This window comes from Canis aureus, chromosome 1 (assembly GCF_053574225.1).
Source record: "Canis aureus isolate CA01 chromosome 1, VMU_Caureus_v.1.0, whole genome shotgun sequence".
Lineage (NCBI taxonomy): Eukaryota > Metazoa > Chordata > Mammalia > Carnivora > Canidae > Canis > Canis aureus.
Genome location: NC_135611.1, coordinates 104,753,194 through 104,776,928, shown reverse-complemented (window position 1 = coordinate 104,776,928; position 23,735 = coordinate 104,753,194). Strand labels below are relative to the sequence as shown.

Below are 23,735 nucleotides of genomic sequence, written 5' to 3'. Positions count from 1 at the left end.
AGACAGAGAGGCAGAGACATAGGCAGAAGCAGGCTCCTTGGAAGGAGCCCAATGTGGGACTTGATCCTGGACCCCAGGATCACATCCTGGGCAAAGGCAGACACTCAACTGCTGAGCCACACGGGCATCCCAATTGTACTCTATTCTTATGAGTTCAACGCAGATTCCAGGTATTATTGAGATAATACAGTATTTGCCGTTTTGTGTGGCTTATTGTTATTGCATAACATCCTCAAGGATCACCTACTTTGTCCCAAATGGAAGCCTGTCGTTTTTTTAAAGGTTGAATTTTGGATACGGATATCTATAGATAGATAGACATAGATATTATAGACGTTATATAGTACGTATGACACGTAATAGATTCTGATATATTTGTATATCGTAAACAATATTACATTATAGTAGATAGAGAGGGATATAGCTATATCACATTCTCTTGAACCACTCCTCCTGGAAAGCAGAGACTACAGGGAGATGACACTTCCTATTTGCTAGAACAACTAAGTTTCAGGAAAATACAAGGTAACCCCAATGTGGAAGAATTAAAATGAATATATATTGCTAACGAGAGTGGACAGACTATAGGAAAACAGGCATATACTTACACAGTCATGTTTCTATCCCGTTAAGAAAATACAAACACAACAATGAGAGCTCTCTGAACTAATGTTTTTTTCTCCTCTGAACTAATCTACCCCTTCTCTAGTTTTCCATTTATCCTTATTTCACCCCTATAATCTACAAACCTTTTTTTCTTAATCAATAGGGAAACAGAAGATGAAGCACATAGGGGGAGCCCAGTATCTACATCTTCATCGTTATTATAGGACACCTAGGGGAGCCCTGGTGGCGCAGCGGTTTGGCGCCGCCTGCAGCCTGCGGTGTGATCCTGGAGACCTAGGATCGAGTCCCACATCGGGTTCCCTGCATGGAGCCTGCTTCTCCCTCTCCCTGTGTCTCTGCCTCCCTCTCCCTGTGTCTCTGCCTCTCTCTCTGTGTGTGTCTATGAATAACCAAATAAATCTTAAGAAAAAATAAAGGACACCTAATGCCCAGCTTGGATGGTGTAACGGGGACGAAATCGCATGGTATATGTGAAGTTGCCAACACGGTGCACTGTAACTTCCTTGTGATCACCGTTACTTCCTTGTGAACAAAATTCATGCTCAATCAACATTGCAGTAACCTATACACGTTGTTTTCCACACAGAGACTTGCTCAGACATCAGCACATTGACTAGACTCCCTTCTGTGAACTCCAAAATGCAAAGAAAGAATGTGGTTCCTCAGGGTGGTGATTGGCGTTCTTTATTGGGAATCCACAACAGAGGAAACTCACGACAGAGAAAAGTAAATAGTAGACTCTTTGCTGGGAACTCACCAGGAGTTGTTGGGGTTGACATAAGATGGTGGGGTTAGGGTGCTCAGGTGTGCGGTGCCTGCATTCTCTAGTGTAGAGCCACTAAACATGGGTCTATTTGGTTAAATTAAAGGTATGGACTAGTGGACATCCCAGGAATGGAAGGTGGCGGGCTCCGATCCACTTCTACTGATGTGAAAATGCCAGTTTCATGCAGCATTGGTTAAGGAATGCAATGTCACTGACAATGAGTGTGATAGGACAATATTTATGTAAACCAATCATTACGTATTTATGTTGAACCCAGTACAAAATATTTTAGTGTCTACGTGTTTTATACTCTGAAATTGCAGAACAGAAGCCCCACCCCAACCTCACAACCTGTATGTCTGAGGGTCAAACTATTACTGACTGGGGGTAATTCATGGGCATTTTTAAACTTTATTTAGATATTTCTCATTATACAGTTGATGCTATGCCTACGTGTATGTTTGCTATCGCTATCTTAACCAATTGCAAGTATTAAGGAGGTCCTAAAAACAAAATTCTGTTTTTAAAGCCTGAATTTCATTGAGCTTTACTGGGCTTTCTGTTTAGGGCGCTAGAAGCTTAAAATCAAGGTTTCCACATGATCTCCTCCATGGTCAGAACTTGTGCGTGGTATCCTCAAGGGAGACAGAGGATGTTGAGTCTTCTGTTTACTCAAAATTTTATCCGTGGTCCTGTACTGCCAATTCAACTAAAGGAACTACTAGGCATTTTATTTATTTTTTATTTTTTAAATTTTTTTCTAGGCATTTTATATAAGTAAGGTTATTGCCTCATGGCTGGAATTACAAACTTGACAGTTTTGAACCAAGTACAATAAGACAATTAATGAGTAGGAGAATGAATAGTGACCTCCAAATGTACCCCTACAATTTCTGCCACCCCCAGCTCCATCCTTCGCCTCTTTCCTCCTTATCACCCATTGTGACCTTAAGGTCTTCACCTCTGTGACCTTTACATTTCCGTGAAAACTTTCCCTGCAAAGGACTCTCCTAGTCTTCATTGCTCTTCTAAGTCCATGAAGTGTGTTTCAGACCTCTATACCAATAAACCCTTCTTGCCTGATTCTAGAGCTCTCTTCCTTCCATTGTCCCAAGAACCTCCATGTATTCTTTCCTCCTCCTCCAATGCCATTTGTCCCTTCCCCACCCAATCCCAAGGATTTTAGCCCATTTATCGTGTCTCTTATGTTCATTATCAATATCTGACCCATCATTTAACAGAGTCCTTATTTCTTCATGACCCTACACTCATTACCCACAACCCTACACTGCCTGACTTTCTCATGGACCCTTTGGCCTACTGATGCCCACTCTTCTCCCAGCTTGATGATCCCCCTCCACCCACATACACTCTGTTCCCCAGGTATCATCTGTTCTCCCCCTCCTTCATCTCTCATTGAAACACTGAACACTCCGAGGACTGCATTCACAAGTAACTATCCCCCTTCCACCCATATGTTCTTTGACCCATCACAGGCAATAAAGTTTGCATATGTCTTTTACCCAACCTTGCCTTTGAACTCCCTTTGCCCATTAATTTGTCATCCACTATCCCCTTCTTTCTCGTGATTTCCTTTACCCTCTCATTCCCTCAACACACATATGCCTCATACCCTTAATGTCCCTGCATACACCCACCCAACCTTAAAATGTGTAGTGCACTTTAACCCCTCAGTGACATTTAACAACCTAGTGCTTTTAGCTGTGTTCCAAGTTACAGAACCTGTCTCAATGTTCAAGTTCTAATCCTCAGTGCTTGTAACTGTAGCCTATTTTGGGCAATAGGATCTTTGCAGATGTAATTAAGTTGATATGTCATACTGGATTCAGGTAAACCCCAATTCAATTCCTCTTGTCCTATTGAGAAGAGGAACGTTTATTATTATTTTTAAAAACATTTTATTTATTTATTCTGAGAGACACACACACACACACACAGAGAGAGAGAGAGAGGGAGGGAGAGAGAGAGGCAGAGACACAGGCAGAGAGAGAGAGAAGCAGGCTCCCTGCAGGGAGCCTGATGTGGGACTCAATCCTGGGACTCCAGGATCACTCCCTGGGCTAAAGGCAGGGGCTCAACCACTCAGCCACCCAGGCATCCCAAGAGGGAAGTTTACACACACAGTGCTGTGTGATGAAGGGACAGTGACACGTCTACTAAGGCAAAGAAGATCAAGGATAGCTATAGTCCCCCGAAGTTAGAAAGCAAGACTTAATTCTTGAGACATAAGGTGGCCCTGCCAACAGCTTGGCTTCAGATGTCTAAGTGCCTCCAGAAGTGTGACACAATAATTTTTTGGGTTCTTTAGCATCCAGTTGTAATAATTTGTTACAGCAGCCCTAAGAAACTAACATGGGTCCTGTCTTCTCTTCCCCTGTGGCTGTGTTACCCCAAGCTCCCAGACTCTGCATTTCATTTATCCCTGTGCGCTCATTCTTACCGCGCCCCCCTCCCCATATCACTACTTGTCTTCATGCCTTGTACCTCAACCTAAAGTGGCACTGCTCATTATTCTTTCAGTGGCATATATTGTGAATATGGTCCTTGATGACATTATGAAGCAACATTGTTAAACATCCTACCATAATTCTTATTTTCTATCTTCTGTACTAGTGCATGCTTGAAAATGCTGTATATTCTCATACATGTAGTCACATATTCTAACTTAAAAGATTTTGTGTAACTCTTTTTAGAAGCTATTTGCATTCCATTTAGCTTAAAGTTTTACCCAAAAAGACCATACCATTTACTAGACAGTCCATTCTAGAGAACATAATTATCTGTATATTTCACATTTTTTATTAGCCAAAAAGCCAAGAAGCGATTAACTGTACATCAGAGGTGCTTTTTCCTATTCACCTATGACTGTCTTCAGATCCCAAAGCTTCACCATCTGCACTGCCTTGGGTCTCTAGCCTGCTGGCCTTCTTTGCAGACTCCACATTTGCCAGCTCTCACAATCATATTAGCCAATTCATTACAGGAAATTTATCCCACTCTCTATCTATGCAGAGACATATAGAAAGACATATTTCTTAATGTAGTAAACCTATATCTTATCTCTCGGTCTATAGAAATATAGACTAAAAATATGCATAGATGTGTGCATATCTATTCTATTGATTCTTTGGAGAATCCGACTATAGATTGTAGTGTCCATACATTTTTTCCACTCAAAATCAACCTGCTGAACTTAATTGATATTAATTACTATGTTTTATCTTTATTTTTTTTTTTTAAAGATTTTATTTATTTATTCATGATAGTCACAGAGAGAGAGAGAGAGAGAGGCAGAGACACAGGCAGAGGGAGAAGCAGGCTCCACGCACCGGGAGCCCGACGTGGGATTCGATCCCGAGTCTCCAGGATCGCGCCCTGGGCCAAAGGCAGGCGCCAAACCGCTGCGCCACCCAGGGATCCCTATCTTTATTTTTTTAAAAAGATTTTATTTATTTATTCATGAGAGACACACAGAGAGAGGCAGAGACACAAGCCGCGGAAAAGCAGGCTCCTCAAGGGGAGCCAGGCCAGGGACTTCGTCCTGGGAATCCAGATCACAAGGGAGCCGAAGGCAGACACTCAATCACTCAACCACCCAGGTGTCCCAATATATGTTATGTCTAATTTGACACAACTTCCTTTCCACGTGTTTTTTTGAAAAATTGTTTTTCTGTATTATCACAAAAATTAAAAGAGAAAGTCAAATGCCAAATTCCAGTTGAAATCTTCTCTGTGCGTGTATGCACATATGTGTGTTTAATTAATACCTGAATGTATGCAGTTTTTCATATTTGCCATTAATACGAGATCTTTTGTAAGAATTTTGTATTTGGGGTTCCTTCTGTTTAAAAGCTTTATTTGGTATAACTTACATGCCACACAATTAATCCACTTAATGTGTACAATTGATAGCTTTTTAACTGAGTCACATGTAGGTATAAGCAAACCATTGTCAATTCTAGAACATTTCATTACCTCCTAAGAAACTTCACACTCTTTAGCTGTTACCACTCTCATCTTATCCTCATATCTAATCAATAATCTGCTTACGTTTTTCCAGTTTTCTTCACCTACTATTGACATGACATTATATAAGTAAAAGTGTACAATTTAACTATGATATATATAAAAAACATATATATATATTGCAAAACATATACCACAGTAATTTAGTTAGCATCCATTACCTCACAGTGTACAATTTTGTGTGTTATAAGAATTAATAAGAATTTTCTAGCAATTTTCAGATAGCCAAAATAGTATTGTTAATTATAGCCAACATATATTTTATATATCCACCATATTATCTACTCATCTGAAAAGAGACACAAGTCATTTCCAGGTCCTGGCTATTAGGAGTAATGCTATTGCACGTTATTTATTTTTCATATGTTTATAATTTTTCTAGTTTTGTACTTGTAATTGACTTCCACTTTCATGGCACTGTCGTAGGAAAAGATGCCTGATACGATTTCAATCAAATTTATTAAGACTTGTTTTGTGACCCAATATAAAATTTATATTGGAGAATGCATGTGAGAACAATGTGTTTTTTGCTGTTGGTGGAATGGTGTAAGTCAATCTGCTAAATATCATTGAGTCTGGTACTTCCTTATTGATTATCTTGTCCCATATTGAAGGTGCACAATTGAAGTCCCCTGCTCTTGTATTGCTGTCTCTTTTTCTGTTCTTGTCTGTTCATTGTTGCTTATATATTTGGGTACTTTTATGTTGGGTACATACGTATTCTAAAGATTACATGCGTTTGTCGAATTAACTCCTTCATTTTATTTTATTCAGGGAAAGTAGGTTATATTGATTTGAAAAACTGTGAAAGATTACTACGTATCAAATAAAATTCGTTTTTAAAAGTAGGTGAGTCCTATGTATCCAACCTTTGACCAAATTGACACCACAATGTAAGCACAAGCAGTATTATGTAGCTCAAGGAGCAAAAAGCAGTAATCAGAGGTAAATGTCCTCTTAATACAGACACTAAATAAATACACAAACCTACAGCTTTAATACAAACTCATAGGTACATGTGCTTAGCCAGCTTTTGCCAACAATAAATGAGTAAATGTTTTATTTTCAATAAATGCACATATAGTGTACTTTAGTCACATGTAATGTAGTTAGTCTAAAAATCAAAGCATAATGTAAGGTTTTTCTTATGTGAAGATATACATTTCAGAAAGAATCCAAGTTGAACTAAAGCCACAATCAGAAGCACTGTAAAGGTGACCCATACAAAGCCTCTCATTTACATTGTATACAAAGAATAGCTGCCCAGGAATAATATCAGGAATCTTACAAAGGGGTATTATAATAACCTACCTGAAAGGACAAGTAAGTTATTTGGAGACTTTAATTTTTTTTTTTAAATTTTATTTATTTATTCATAGACACAGAGAGAGAGGGGCAGAGACACAGACAGAGGGAGAAGCAGGCTCCATGCTGGGAGCCCGATGTGGGACTCGATCCCGGGTCTCCAGGATCACAACCCAGGTTGCAGGCGGCGCCAAACCGCTGCGCCACCGGGGCTGCCCTATTTGGAGACTTTAAATAGCAGAGAATGTAAATTAAATTACATGTGAAAAAATCTGCAATGTATAATAGCCAGAGATAGAAAACTGAATACTGTGGGGAAAAGATTGATTAGCCCATACTAGTTGGTTCAATGAACCATTGGCTACTTCTTCAGTAATTACCAAGATTATCATTGCAACAATATTTTTCCACACACATCAAAATCTGGAAGCAGGAACTCCTTCTCAAATTGTCATTTAGTGTTCTCTTTTTCCCAACCTCAAAGCACAGGAGTAGGTTTTTGACTATTGACTAGCCATTTAGGGGACACAGGAGATATAGATGTTCATAAACATTACATAACCGGTAATTGATGTACCTGGAAAAACAGCACCAAAATTTAAGGGGAAAGTACAGTGTTTTTCATAGGGGTATGACATGAGTTATAAACACACTGTTTGAATCCTACCAAAACTAGAATGGGGGAATCTTTCTTTCCCAAATGCACCATAATTAAAAACACTGCATGATGTAACCCCTTTATTTTATAATGACCCGTGCAGTGTCTTACTAGTCTTTGACTTAAAGTCTACTTTGATTGATGTAAGCATACCTATCCTCATTTCATCTGGTTTCGATTTGCATGGTATATCTTTTTTCACACCTGCGCTTTCTGAGTGTGTTCTTAAGGCTGAAGGAAAATGTACTTGGGTCTTCTATTTCTTTCCATTCAGGCATACCTTTTAATTGGAGAATTTAGTCCCTTTATATTTAAAGTAAGTAGAGATTAAAGTATGGAGTTACTGTTGTCATTCTTTCGTTTCCTGTCTGTTTTAGAAATATTTGCTCTCTTCTTCATTGCTATTTATCTTTGTGATTTGGTGATTTTCTGTGGGTGTATACTTTGATTATTTTCTCCCTATATATTATGTATTGACTACAGGTTTTTACTTTCTGGTTACCAAGAGGCTTAAAGAAAGACCTCTTTTAACAGTTGATTTTAACTTCTTAACTGTTTAATTTCCATATAAAACTTTTTCAGGATTGAGAGTACTCTTAAGAAATACGAATTTCCATTTGTATGCCATTGTAGGGAAGACTTATCTACTATCTTTGTGGTATCTGTGCCGATTTCCTCATTGGAACCACACCACCTGATGTTGAGAATTCAACTTATAACCATTGCTGTTATCAAGATATGTCAGTATTTTACAGGACTGCCACCTTTTTGTCCTTAAAGACCAAATAGCAAACCATCTTATTTAAACTATCCACAAAGTTTTTTATTTTTAATGAATGGAGAATGATATTGTGAAAACTTATTCCATGGTAACTTAATGTTATAACCATGAACAGTATCTCCATTTAGATTTTCTTCATATATTCTAATTCATGTTGTTGTTAATCTTCAATGGGAAATGAGGTCTGCATGAGACCCACCTAAGGAAGAATGGCATCTCATCTTTAATGCAGCAAGTCAGCCATATAATTTCATATACCAACTAGGCATCCATGAATTTTCTAATTTTTTAAAAAATTTTTATTTATTTATGATAGTCACACAGAGAGAGAGAGAGAGAGAGGCAGAGACACAGGCAGAGGGAGAAGCAGGCTCCATGCACCTGGAGCCCAACGTGGGATTCGATCCCGGGTCTCCAGGATCGCGCCCTGGGCCAAGGCAGGCGCCAAACCGCTGCGCCACCCAGGGATCCCTCCATGAATTTTCTAAAGTACAAAATGCATTAAATGTACTAGTCACCAAGCTCACACAGGGTCAGTATAAAACAAGCAATCGAAATTATACCTTTGCAAAAATCCATCCCTTGTATCTTTTGAAGCATAATACATTATCCTCACATTTAACTTTGTACTATTCCTTGTAAGTATTTGATGTAGAGTACTGTCTAAAAAGGGAAACTTATATATCGCTTTCTATTGATTTGTGACACTTATTGACATTTGATGTTCAATAAGTACATTTCTAAAAATTTATGTCTTTCAACTTACTTTCCTTTCTGTAATCTCTGATGTTTTCTAAAGTCTATATATAAAAACTAGGTCTTTCCTCATTCATCTCTTTGTAGGTTTTGAATCTAGTACGCACTTTGGGATTTTTTTTTATTATTATTATTTATGGTAGTCACACAGAGAGAGAGAGAGAGGCAGAGACATAGGGAGAGGGAGAAGCAGGCTCCATGCACCAGAAGCCCAACATGGGATTTGATCCTGGGTCTCCAGGATCGCGCCCTGGGCCAAAGGCAGGCGCCAAACCGCTGTGCCACCCAGGGATCCCGCATTTTGGGATATTGACTCAGGACTGAATTCCAGTTAAAGGAACTGCAACTTTTACACTTTATGGTTTCTATCCTGTATGATAGCTATGATGTTGAGTAACACCAGCGTTCTACTTAGAGGTTTATCTGGATGTAATGATGTTGTAATGATTTTCCTCAGATTTTAAGGCTTGAGTACTGGTTAGTGTGCTTGCCAATTCTGTGGTATCTGTAAAATCCTTTCCGCTATACATTTTTTAATCAGGAATCATGGTTTGCCATTGTTGAAAGGCCTTCCCACATTCTTTACACATATTTCATTACTCTCTGTTATGAATTACCTAATGTGGAGTAAGAGTAGAGCAATACTTACAAATCCTCTCATAGTTGCTTCTTCTGCCACTTCTGCTATTTGTGTACTGTCGTTGGGAACCCGATAGTTCTGAGAAGAGGCAGCTGAGGAGATGCTGCCACTCTCAATGGCCGAAGAAATACCCAGGGAAGGAATCAAGACTGAGAACAATGATCATAATAATTCAAAGGTGATGGGGCAGGATTGCTTTGTAGTACAGTTAAAGATGAAGAAGCATATACCGCATTTAATAAACTAATGAAAAACTATTGTGAACAGTAAGGTTTGTCAATGCAATAGGTCACAAGATTTGATGTGCATCCAATAAAGGAAAAAGACACACCTGCACAGCTGGAAAACGGAGGAGAAAGATACAACTGATGGGTTCCAGCACCAGAGAGGTATCTACTAGAAAGGGAACCTGTTACTTTACAACATTGCTCCTCCAGACCAAGAAGGGGTTTCCTCTGTTCTTTCATTTTTTCCTTCCCCATTCCTTTATTGGACATAAGATAACTGTGTCTCTGCACAAGCATACGGATTAAAAACAAAAACAAAAACAAAAAACAAAACAAAAAAAAACACAAAAAACTAACTGGCCAATGGTACAGTTTGATCAACATCAAGAGGAAATTGGATGAGGGGAAAAGTGGTTCTGGGAAAGTACTCTTTTCCATTAATGCTGCGATTATTCAGCTCTTACCTTTACATTCCATGAGTTACTTTGCTCTCACAGTTTGACAACAACTATAAAAGAACATTGCATACCTTGTTAGATTGGTAAATTTTTGTTTTTCACATATCATTGTAAAATAAAGGAATACTTATATAATTTTGTTGTATACAGTTTTAGATGTAGGGCAATCTGTCTTAAAGAAGGGATAAATTACTGTAAAAGAAAAGAATCTTGATCATTTTCCGTTCAAGTCTAGTTTCTTGTTGCTTAAAAGAACTTAAAAAATTTTTTTCTCACAATCCTAAAACTTTGAAGCTTTGCTCTAGTATGACTTCTTTGATAATGAGTAAAGGTTGAAAGGTGATTAAAGGCCTCACCACATTTTTTACATTTGTTAAGGTTTCTCTCTAGTATGAATTCTATGATGAGTAGTAAGGTGTGAGTGCTGGATAAAGGCTCGACCACATTCTTTACATTGGTAAGGTTTCTCTCCAGTATGAATTCTGTGATGATGAGTAAGATTTGACTGGTGGTTAAAGGCCTTGCCACATTCTTCACATTTGTAAGGTTTCTCTCCAGTGTGAATTCTATGATGACTAATAAGGTGTGAGTGCTGGTTAAAGGCCTTGCCACATTCTTTACATTTGTAAGGTTTCTCTCCAGTGTGAATTCTGTGATGTTGAGTAAGATATGAAAGCTTATTAAAGGACTTGCCACATTCCTTACATTTGTAAGGTTTCTCTCCAGTATGAATTCTGTAATGGTGAGTAAGGGTAGAGACATGTTTAAAGGCCTTGCCACATTCTTTACATTTGTAAGGTTTCTCTCCAGTGTGCATTCTGTGATGGCTAGAAAGGCTTGAATACTGGTTAAAGGCCTTGCCACATTCTTTACATTTGTAAGGTTTCTCTCCAGTGTGAATTCTGTGATGTTGAGTAAGATGTGAATGCTTATTAAAGGCCTTGCCACATTCCTTACATTTGTGAGGTTTCTCACCAGTATGAATTCTGTGATGTTGAGTAAGGCATGAGTGATGTGTAAAGGCTGTGCCACATTCTTCACATTTGTAACGTTCTCCTGTAATATGAATTCTGTGATGTTTAGAGAGGTTTGAAGGCTGCTTAAAGGCTTTGCCACATTCTTTACATTTGTAAGGTTTCTCTCCAGTATGAATTCTGTGATGCTCTGTAAGGCTTGAGTTACGTTTAAAGGCCTTGCCACATTCTTTACATTTATAAGGTTTCTCTCCAGTGTGAATTCTATGATGATTAATAAGGTGTGAGAGCTGGATAAAGTCCTTGCCACATTCTTCACATTTGTAAGGTTTCTCTCCAGTATGGATTCGCCTATGTATATTTAGGGATGAGCAGACCTTAAACGTTTTACCACATTCTTCACATTTGTACGGTTCCTTTCCAGTACGCATTCCGTGACGTTGAGGTAGTACTGAGTCCAAGTCAAAATCTTTGCCACATTCCTTACAAATGTCACTTTTCTCTCCACTATGGATTGTCTTATGTATACTTAGCCTTGATGCTTGACAAAACATGTTCCCAGGTTGATTACACCTGAATGGGTTTTTTCCCACATGAATTCTCTGTTGATCATCAACATTGGAGGACTGGTAAAGAGCACTCTCACATTCATTTTTAGGATTCTCTCCTATATTCATACTATTATGTGTACTAAGGTTAGAGTTTTGATAAAAGACTTCCCCACATTTACTACCCTCATGATGGTTCCCTAGAAACTGAGTCCTCACACATTGACTAACATTGGAGCCCTGGTTAAATGTTTTCTCAGATTCACTGCATTGAGCAACTCTGTCTCCATTGAACACGCTCTTGTAATTTTGTAGGGTCGACTCCTTAGTGAAACACCTCTCAAATGGATCCTGTTTAGCACTTTGTTCTTCATTTTTAAATCTCTGATTTGTAGAAATATTTGACTGAATAGTCAATCCAATTCTTTTTTCACAAGGGTTCAAATAATTATTTTCAGCATGGACTAGGTAACTTCCCAGATTTTCCAAACTGTCATCGTTCTCTAAATATGTAAGTTTGAACATTTGATTTGAGCTTTTGTTTTCAGAAACACACTGCTTTGTGGAAGTAGCAGACTTAAAAAGGGAGGTTACTGAAAATGCTCTATATCCTTCACCATTTTTGGCAGGGAGATTCTTATTATGGGCAGATGTCTCAGTTTGGTTGTGGCCTTCATGATGCCTTTGATGCCCTTCACTCTCTCCATCATTGTCCCAGTCTGTCATGAAGTGTAAATTCTCAATGGCATTATTTTTTAATCTACCCATTGACACTGTTTGGAAAGAAGCTTCGATACTTGGCTTTGACAGCAAGCTCTGTGTGTCATGAGAGGATACGGCTGAAAGAAATCAAGAAAGAGAAATGTAAAATTATTCCACTCACTACTCTCAGATGAATATGCTGACAACCACTAATAGATAACCTGAAAATCAGTCAGAGAACATCAGCAAGATGGCTCGGAAGGAATCATCAGGACTTTGTTCCTCAATGGACACATAAACAAACACAGAATGTAATGAACACATAGCCTCATAGATAGCTGTAGTACTACAGCTATAGTAGTAGTAGTGTAGTACTGTCATGCTATAGTACAAATTACTTTCTTATATCACAAAAAATCAGGAAAGTCCCATGAGTCCAAAGTTTGCAAAAGGGAGGAAATTTAAACATAAACAGAAAAGAACAAAAGAGGAAACAGCAGGGATCCCTGGGTGGCGCAGGGGTTTGGCGCCTGTCTTTGGCCCAGGGCGCGATCCTGGAGACCCAGGATCAAATCCCACGTCGGGCTCCCGGTGCATGGAGCCTGCTTCTCCATCTGCCTGTGTCTCTGCCTCTCTCTCTCTCTCTCTGTGACTATCATAAAAAAATAAAAAGTAAAAAAAAAAAAAAAAAAAAGAGGAAACAGTAAAAATAGGAAAATATCAGGCAGCACGGGTGGCTCAGTGGTTTGGCGCTGCCTTCAGCCCAGGGTGTGTTCCTGGACTCGGTATCAAGTCCCACATCTGGCTCTCTGCATGGACAACAATAGGAAGAGTTGGTTTTCAGGAAAGATCAACAAAATTGACAGATTTTAACAAAATCAAGTAAGAATGAAAAAAAGGTCAATTAAAATCAGAAGTGAAGTGACAGCAGACAGTATTAACTGATACCATAAAAACACAAATAATAAGAACTGACAATGGATAACTATATGCCAAGAAGGAGATACCAAAAATATGTATAAATTTCAAAAAAGATGTAAGCTCCCTAGATTTCAGGATTCCAATAAATATTTCCTGAAGAAATATTTAAAAACTCAATATTGATCTACAACTACTAAGTAGATGGAAAAAGTAATTTAAAACATCCCAACAAAGAAAAATCTTATTCCAAATGAATTCACGGGATAATTCAGAGATTTAATGTAAAAGTACTTTTTTTTTCTTTAAATATTTCATTCATTTATTCATGAGAGACACACAGAGAGAGAGAGGCAGAGACACAGGCAGAGGGAGAAGCAGGCTCCATGCACAAAGCCTGATGTGAGACTCCATCCAGAGACTCTGGGATAACGCCCTGAGCCAAAGGCAGACGTGCAACCGCTGAGCCACCCAGGAGTCCCCTGGAAAAGTATTTCAAATCTCTTCCAACATTTTCAGGGAGTGAAGAGAAGGGAAATTATCAAAATAGTCTCTGTGACTCCAGTGTTACCAAGTTGTCAAAGGCAAAGGAAGACTGTACAAGTAAAGAAGATTACAAACTACTACCTGTGAGGCGCAGTTATACAAAGTCCACAATAAAAAAAGCAAACTAGCACACTGAATCAAAAGCACGTTTTACAACACAATTAAAGGCAATTCTTCCTGGAATTCAAGGGTGTTTTCACATATGGAAAACTATAAGTTAAAGGCTCCACATTAACAGAATGAAGATCAAAAATGGCAATCATATTGCTGCAGAACAAGAATATGAACATACTGGACAATGTTTCATTATTAAAAACACTCAATAAAGTAGGAAAAGAAGCAAAACACCTCAACTTAATAAAGGCCACATAGCTATGAAAACCTGAAATCTAATATATTCAATAGTAAAAAAAAACTGTAAGCTTCTTCTGTATGATCATAACAAAGGGATTTCACTTCTATTCAACACAGTACTGGATATTCTAGTCTGAATGGGAAAAAAAAATTAAATGAATCCAAATGGGAAAAGAAAATGCAAGTTTATCTCTTTACGGATGACATCCTTAGAAAACCCTAAAGAATCCTTATCTTTTTGTTGTTTTGTTGGCTATCACTGGTATTGTTTATTTCTAGTAATTTTTTCTATGACACACTCCATTTTCACTTCTTTTAATGCTATAAATGCCTGAATTAAGTTGCAGTTTCAACTTTTTTCTTTTTTTGTTTTTATTTATTCATTTCCTTATTATAGTGGGTTCCATACCTAACATGAAGCGTAACTGGCTAACTGGGTCCTGAACCCAAGACCCTGAGATTGAGACCTAAACTGAGATTAAGAGTCAGATGCGAAACCGACTGAGCCACCTAGACACCCCCAACTTTTCTTCTGAATGTTACAAGACAAGGAACTAGAAAAAGAAGAAACTTAGCTGTGATCAAGTAGAGAAAGAAATTAACCAAGAAAATCATAGAGACCATAATTAACAGTAACATAACATTGACATCAATGCCCAGATTTTCCAAAAAATAATCAAAATTTTAACTACATTAACTAAGAAAAAAGGAGAGCAGCCTCAAAAATTAAAACAAGAAATGGGACAGAAAACACAACAGATAACTACAGAAATACATACTGTGATAACAGATTGCCATGAACAATTATATACTAACAAATCAGGTAACTTAGAAAACTCCCAGATAATTCCCCTATATATATAAAACTACCAAGATTGAAAAATAAATCTTAAACCCAACAAGTAGATCTTCACAGACCAATAACAAGAATGAAAGTTGAATGTAGAATAAAAAAAATTCCAGGCACAGAAAAGCCCAGGACCACATACATTCGCTGGTCAGTTCTACCGAACATTAAAATAATAATAATAACTAATGACAATCGTCATCAAAATCTTACAAATAGTGGAATGGACAGAACATATTCAACATCATCCTATGAGGCCTAGCATTACCCTAGTAGCAAAGCAGGATAAACATCGCACAAGAACAAAATAGTCTAGTTTTTGATATAGGTGTTGCTACTCTGGCTTTCTTTGACATCCATTTGCAACTTAAATGTTTTTCCATGCAAGTGTAGCCAGTACCTAGCACCATAGAACCAGATTACAATACCACTGACCATATCCCCTCTGCTATATCCTTTAGCCTCATGATCGATTCTATAACTGAATAGAATCTATAACTGAATGCCCTTACCTTCCATTCCCCTTTACCCAGTTGACCCATCATCCCTCTCCATTCCACTCCAGAAAGCAGCAGTTCTGTTTTATTTTTTGAGTGGGTCTGTTTCTGCCTTTTTTGCGGTTTCTTGCCATTGATGACCATGAAAATAGACCTAGGAAGTATTGTGCTGGACACTGTAAATAGACCTAGAAAGTACTGTGCTGAAGAGTCAGGCAAATAAAAGCAAATAACACATGATTTCACTTATAAGTGCAGACTAAAAAACAAGTGAACATATAAATAAAAAGGAGAAACAGACGCATAAATATCAATTTCTTTTTTTTTTTTTAAGATTATGTTTATTTATTCATGAAAGACACACAGAGAGAGGCAGAGAGAAAGGCTGAGGGAGAAGCAGGCTCCCTGCGGGGGATCGATCCCAGAACCTGGGATCACAACCTAAGCCGAAGGCAGAGGCTCAGTGACTGAGCCACCCAGGTGCCCATCAACTTCATTTTTAAATAAACCCATGGATAATCCCAAGAAGTATAAAAATTCCATGTTCCACATATTCTATAGTGGAACAAGCTTGCCTATAACAATTTTCCAATGCTAGCAGAAGACAGAGGACTCTCAGATTCAAGTCCAAGGATCTTAGGGTTCATGACACATGAAACAGAACAAATTTCTTGATCACGCTAATTTCACTTGCCAGCTCCAAATCCCCATTTCACACATGTAGATGTTGCATATGCAGTGAGTTTGTGTCGCATCTATGAGACCCTGAGCACAGAGAACCCCAATATCTTGAAGGAGCAGAGAGCATATCTTCCTGAACCTTTGCCATAGAAGACGATATCCGTTTTCCTCTACAGTTAACAAATCTGTCCTCCATCTAAGGGTAAGATATTGTCACTATATTTCAAAGCATTTTAATATTCGCACAGCAGCGGAAAGCCAATTAAGGATAAACACTTTCAGTGCCTCTATCCTTAACATACAGAGTAACTTAAACCCACAGAATCGTTTCCCAACAATATCCACCACTCAGTCTGACCCCAGAATGTCTCCTGACTAATTTTCCCAGATGTGCACCACCTCATCAAACACTCATTAGCCTGACACGGGATCTGGGATAAAATCTATTCAATGTGGGTTGCCTGCGTGGCTCAGTCAGTTCAGTGTCTGACTCTTGATTTTGGCTCATGTCATGATCTCAGGGGTTGTGGGTTCAGGTTCCTCAACAGACTCTGGACTCGGTGCTCAGCATGAAGTCTACTTGAGATTCTCTCCCTCTCCCTCCCACCCCATCCACATACACCCTCTCTGTAAAATAAATAAAGTCTTTAAAACTTGAGGGGATCCCTGGGTGGCGCAGCGGTTTGGCGCCTGCCTTTGGCCCAGGGCGCGATCCTGGAGACCCGGGATCGAATCCCACGTCGGGCTCCCGGTGCATGGAGCCTGCTTCTCCCTCTGCCTATGTCTCTGCCTCTCTTTCTCTCTCTCTTTGTGTGACTATCATAAATAAATAAAAATTAAAAAAAAAAAAAAAAGTCTTTAAAACTTGAAAAAAGCAGTTTACATCAGGAAATATTTTTCAAGGCTATCATTGGCAGGATACAATGCAGAAGAATTGAGTGACTTATAACATTCACTTCTGCACTGTTCCTGTGGGGCTTGCATTCAACCACGTAAACAAATCCCAGTACTCATGAAGGTCTACCTTAAACTTCTGTAGTGAACTTGCAAGGGAGATGTGTGAAGAAACACCTAAACTGTGCAGAAGCATATTAATTTACATGTATTTGATGACAAAATTGTACTTCTAACCCAGGCAGAGCAGGTCCTGGAAACAGTGGAATCATGCCTCATTACAAGAAAATGGCTGAGAATTGGGAAACACATAGGATTTAGGGCAGAGATGTTCACCACTCATCAACAAGAATTATCATAAAGAACAACATAAGGGCGCTTGGGTGGCTCAGTCGGTTAAGCCTTAGCTGAGGTCGTGATCCCAGTGTTCTGGGATTGAGCCCCATGTCAGACTCCCTGCTTGGTGGAGAGCCGGCTTCTAACTGTCCCTCTGCTGCTCCTCTTGCTTGTGCTCTCTGTCAAATAAATATATTAAATCTTAAAAAAAAGAAAAAAAAAAAAAAAAGAACAGGGCAGCCCGGGGGTCCTAGCGGTTTAGCGCTGCCTACAGCCGAGGGCTGGATCCTGGAGACACGGGATCAAGTCCCATCAGGCTACCTGCATGGAGCCTGCTTCTCCCTCTGCCTCTGTCTCTGCCTCTCTCTCTCCCTCTGTGTGTGTCTGTCATGAATAAATAAATAAAATATTTAAAAAATAAAAACATTAAATTAAAAGAAAAAAGGAACAATATAGACATGACGAGACCAGGTAAATGAAACAGGTGATCACAAGGACAAAAGTTCTTTGGGTGGCTCTGAAATGAGGTGAAGATTGGGAGGAAATGTTGATCTTATTATGAATACAGCTGACCTACTGCTTGTGCCTGGAGTGGATGAAAATCATGGAATTGCTGGTCCAGATCACAAGCTCACTACATGGTACCAAGGAATAACAACAATGGTCCATAAAGCAAATGTATCATTTTGATAAGATATCACAATCTTTTTTTTTTTTTAAGATTTTATTTTTTTATTCATGAGAGACACAGAGAGAGAGAGGCAGAGACACAGGCAGAGGGAGAAGCAGGCTCCAGCAGGGAGCCCGACGTGGGACTCAATCCAGGGTCCCCAGGTTCAAACCCCAGGCTGCAGACGGCGCTAAACCTCTGCGCCACCGGGGCTGCCCGAAATGACTAATGAAAGCAAATGAAAAGAAACCATAATATGACACTTTCAGAATATACTTCAATTGGTTAGCCTTGTTGAGAAAAAAAGAAAATATTGAAAACCTCAGTCACTACACAGAGAGGAATGACTCTGAATACATCTCTGATTGATATTATATAGATTATTATGAATATTTTAGAAAAACAAAGGATTCTATCTCTGTGGTCTTAGTATATGAGAAAATTTCTAAAAAAGGTAAACACCACCAACCGTAAAGTTTGAAATGACAAATTGGATTACATTAAGAACTTCTCTGCATCATAAGCTCAATAGACAGAAATAGAGTGGGAGAAGGAAAAAAGGACCCATTCTCATAATATATATATAGATCTATAAAGCCTGAAGAAAAAAAATACCAAAACAGAAAAAATAGGCACAATAACCCAGTAAATACTTTGAAAAAGAGATTGTCAAGAGGTGAAGAAGAGCCACATCAAAGACACTAAGAAAATTTGTGACACTTGCCCACAACAGCAGCTCACCCTCCCTGACACTTGAAGGCACCCTGTGAAAAAACTCGTACCTCTCCTCAGGAGAGAAAGAGTGACCTGTAGGTTCAGGGATCTGGATTCTTGGCTGCTGCCTGAGGGACTCGTTTCTGTCACGCATGACATGGAGGCAGAGGGAACGACAGCACCCTCTGGATGCACTGTGGTGACTGCTCAGACAAAGGGTGAGTGTTCAAACAAGAAAGAGACTACAGAGCTGAAGCAGAGGAAGGAATCATGTTAGGCATCGGACTCTTAATTTCGGGTCAGATCATGGTCACGATCCTTCAGATGGTCTCTGAACTCTGTACTTGAAAACTGTCATCCTTGGGGCACCTGGATGGCTCAGTCGGTTCTGCGTCTGCCTTCAGCTCACATCCTGATCCCAGGGTCCTGGGATTGAGCCCAGGTCAGGCTCCCTGCTCAGCGCGAACTCTGCTTCTCCTTTTCCCTCTGGTCCTCCCCTGTGCTATGCTCTCATTTGCTCTTTCTGTCTCTATCAAAAGAATAGATTAAAAATCTTATGGAAAAATTAAAAGAAAAAGAAAATGGTCATGGTGTAACTAAATACACAAGTAAAACCAAAACCACAACTAACTAATGTAGTGGAAAGTCCGAGACAAAAGGAAGCAAATTGTTATGGAATTACAAAGCCAGAATAAGACAAAATTTAACCCGAGAAAAGCTACATAAAATAAATCCATTAAAAATACGGGATTACTGGGTGGCTCAACAGTTTAGCGACTGCCTTCAGGCAAGGGCTTGATCCTGGAGTCCCAGAATTGAATGAGTCCCACATCGGGCTCCCTGCATGGAGCCTGCTTCTCCTCTGCCTGTGTCTCTGCCTCTCTCTCCATCTCTCATGAATAAATAAATAAATAAATAAATAAATAAATAAATAAATAAATAAAATTCTTTCAAAACAAAACGAAACAAAACAGATGCATTATTCTCAAGGAAACTTTCTATAAAACTAATTTTAAACTCTATGTATCATAAAAAGCAAGCATGAGTTATTGGCTGGTTTTCACTGACCACAGTATAATAAAATATATTCATTAAAATCAATCATTAAAAGCTGTAAGTGAAAATCATATGAACAACCACTTAAAAAGGCATTATACAAATGTATTATTTTATTAATATATCCTTCCTTGAACAGAGAATTTAAGGCTACAACCCACTCCTTAGAACCAAGGAAATAAAGACATCTTCATTTCTAAATAAATACCAAGCAAATTGCAAAATATGCTAAAGGCCACTATACATAAAATACATATTTGGGATTAAATTCAGATATATTCCAAGGCAAGTAGAAGAAAAACCCAATGACTAATTTTCACTGAAGTAAAATTACATTTATGAACAAAAGCTTTCTTTAAAATACAGGAATTATACGAATTATACCTCACTGCTTTTTTTTTTTAAGACTTTATCCATGTATTTGAGAGAGAAGGAGAGAGAGAGAGAGAGAGAGCACAGCAGGGGAAGGGCACAGGAAGAAGCAGACTCCCCACTGAGCAGGGAGCCCAATGGCGGGGGCTGAGCCCCAGGACTCCAGGATCATGACTTGGGACCAACTGACAGGCCACCCAGACATCCCTCTACCTCACATGCCCATGTCATATCAGAACTTTTGATCTAATAAATAACAGATGAATCTCATATATAACTAATAAGAAAGTGAAAACACACTTGACAAAAAGAAATTCCTGTCATACAAGACAAATTCATACAATGATGCAAGTATTAAGAAAGAAGGTAAAAATTGAGAATTTATTATAGGCTTCAAGTTCTAAGGTCTAAATGTTCTAGCTCCCCCATGGCATTAATTTAGGTAGGAATTCTAGGATACAAACAGATACGTTACATTATTTCACCACTGAGGAATGGAACACACTGTTATATCCTATTTTCAGTTCATACAAAGAAAAAATTAACTTCCAAAGTGAAATAAAGGATTAGATTTTCTTTTTTTTTAATATATTTTTTAAAGATTTTATTTATTTATTCATGATAGTCACACAGAGAGAGACAGAGAGGCAGAGACACAGGCAGAGGGAGAAGTGGGCCCATGCAGGGAGCCCGACATGGGATTAGATCCTGGGGTCTCCAGGGTTGAGCCCCGGGCCAAAGGCAGGCGCCAAACCGCTGTGCTACCCAGGGATCCCAGGATTAGATTTTCTTATTTTAGGGAGGTGCTTTGTTATCTGATGAAATTACTGAGTGTCAATTTTGTACAATCAAGAGTAAAGCCTCCATAACATTGGAATGCATAAGCCAGAAAACATGGTACCTGTCTCCAGTGTTCCCAGGATTTCTGCACCAACCCCAGTATGCCCACCACTACCCCGACATGCTTCTCACAATGCAAAACAGAACTTACATTGGCTAAGGCTATGGATCCTGAGAAACAGGGAGACTTCCCCAGGACCCTCACAGCAATGGAGAACCTCTCAGATTATGGAGACCCTCCCACTCCCAGGGGAGTCTCCTGGCCCTCCCTGTGGAAGTGATGGACCATCAGTGGAGCTGAAGGAGAATCCTTAGAGAAGCTAAGAGCTTGATAATGTTGGATAGCACATGTCCCTCTGTGACAGGGAGAAAAATATAAACTAGGTTTCTCAAGAGTGTATCCTTTCAAGGAGAACTACTCCCACCACAGTTTAAGGTCTCTCTTCCCCCTTCACATGTGGACCGCACCTCTGTCATCTGCCTCATTCATTTCCACTTACCTGGATGGATGGTTACTCTCTTCTTTCTCTTCACACTCCAAGGCTCCTTCTTTTGCTCCAAAAAGGAGACCAGGTCTGGCTTTGACACAATGAGGCCTGGTTATTAGGAAAAAGGAAAATGGATATTGCTGGAGATTTTCAATCAAGTATCATGCTCAGTAGAGACCACAGGACAGTGTAAAATTATAGAAAATACCTTCCCAAAGGCTACTGACCAACAGCCCCTTTAGATCCAGTAGGAGGGCACACCGGGTGACTCAGTGGTTTGCGCCACCTTCAGCCCAGGGTGTGATTTTGGAGACCCAGGATTGAGTCCCACATCGGGCTCCCTGCATGGAGCCTGCTTCTCCCTCTGCCTGTGTCGCTGCCTCTCTCTCTGTGTGTCTCTCATCAATAAATAAAATATTAAAAAAAAAAAAAGAACAAGCAGAAGGAGTTTCAAATATTCAAATCATGGCTTCTACTTCCAAGTACTAGATACAATAATAATAAATAAAAACTGGAGTTTAAATATCGGCAGTACCATTTGATGCCTGTCAATGTTTAGTACTGACATGCATCAACAGAAATGATCATGCTCCTTAAGGAAGGAGAATTAGGGGGGAACCCCTGGTGGCTCAGCGGTTTAGTGCCTGCCTTCACCCAGGGCATGATCCTGGAGTCCCGGGATCAAGTCCCACATCGGGCTTCCGGCATGGAGCCTGCTTCTCTCTGCCTATGTCTCTGCCTCTCTCTGTATTGTCTCTCATAAATAAATAAATAACATGTTTTTAAAATTTTTTTTTTAAAAAAGGAAGGGGAAGCTAGAGCTGAAAAGGAAACATGAAGATTTTTCTCCACATCTACAAATCCCCATTTATTTCCCTTATTGCATGGATCCGAATTCCAGTCATGCAGAGGAATCTTCTAAGAGTCAGTCTTCAAAGGAAGGAATAAAACCCAGAGTGTGCTCTGGGAAACCTGGAAGGAGTCATCCTCACCCAAGAAGAGAAGGTTTCCATAGTTCTCTAACATCACATCCCTGTACAGTTCCCGCTGAGTGTGGTTCAGGCATCCCCACTCCGCCTGAGAGAATTCTATGGCCACATCCCTGAATGTCAGCAGTCCCTGCAATAAATACCACAGTTACCAAGTGGCCGTAGGCAGAGTTCACAACGTACCTAAGATGAAAGAGGGAGTTAAATGTCACCAGCTAGATCCCATGATCTGACCCTTACTGCTTATGGGCTTGTACCCTCTTTGTCCCATATTTTTCTTAGCCTCTTCTTTCTACCTTAGTCTTTTACTTCAGGCATAGACTCCTGTGATGGAAACAGAAACTATCCAGCAAAAGAGGCGAACTCCCCTGTGAAAAAGGTTGGCCCGGGCCAATTTTAGCTTAACCCCTGACTCACAATTATGCAGCTGAACCAAGGAGTGACCCATGGAATGACCAACAGTTCCTTTTAACTCATTATAATACTAAAATCTCCACTCAAGGAGAAGCACAAACCTCATATTTATATAACAAAGTACATATAGAACTGTTATCTTCAGCTTCATATGCCACCTTATACTTAGCTCTACATAAGATGACAAGGCTCCAATTTCTAAATATCTACCCTAACCCTAAATAAAAGGAAATCATTCCCTCTGGCTCTGGGAGTCTCTTGTTGGGAAGTTACTCTCTGTGATCTCCGTATTTGCTGCAAGTCAAGTTTCCTTTGTGTGACAACTCTACCTGGAGTAGTTTCTATCTGTGATTCCCCAAGGAGTGAACTCCTTTTAGCGAAGTTATATTAGAACTGGTTCTGGCTTAGGTCAGCTTCCTGCTTATGCACTAAGATAATGTTTAACACAGTAATATGCTCTAATGTATTGTCCAACTTTGACATAAGAGGATGGCATATGATTCAGAAAACCATTATAAATACTGTATGTTTATCCAAGATAATTTATAAAATAAAGGTGTTGGGACACCTGGATGGCTGGGCAGTTTAGCATCTGCCTTTGGCCCAGGGCGTGATCCCAGGGTCCCGGGA

At 39.3% G+C, this 23,735-nt stretch overlaps 1 protein-coding gene across 1 annotated transcript in view; it reads right to left on the bottom strand.

Moving 5' to 3' along the window:
- The window catches only part of LOC144310305 (uncharacterized), an 84,310-nt gene that overhangs the window by 31,768 nt on the left and 28,807 nt on the right, over positions 1–23,735 (bottom strand). The window contains 5 exon segments of the mRNA XM_077891107.1: positions 9,590–9,729; positions 10,520–10,640; positions 10,642–12,626; positions 21,715–21,810; positions 22,695–22,821. Of these exon segments, the coding sequence (XP_077747233.1) occupies positions 9,590–9,729; positions 10,520–10,640; positions 10,642–12,626; positions 21,715–21,810; positions 22,695–22,821 (2,469 nt within the window).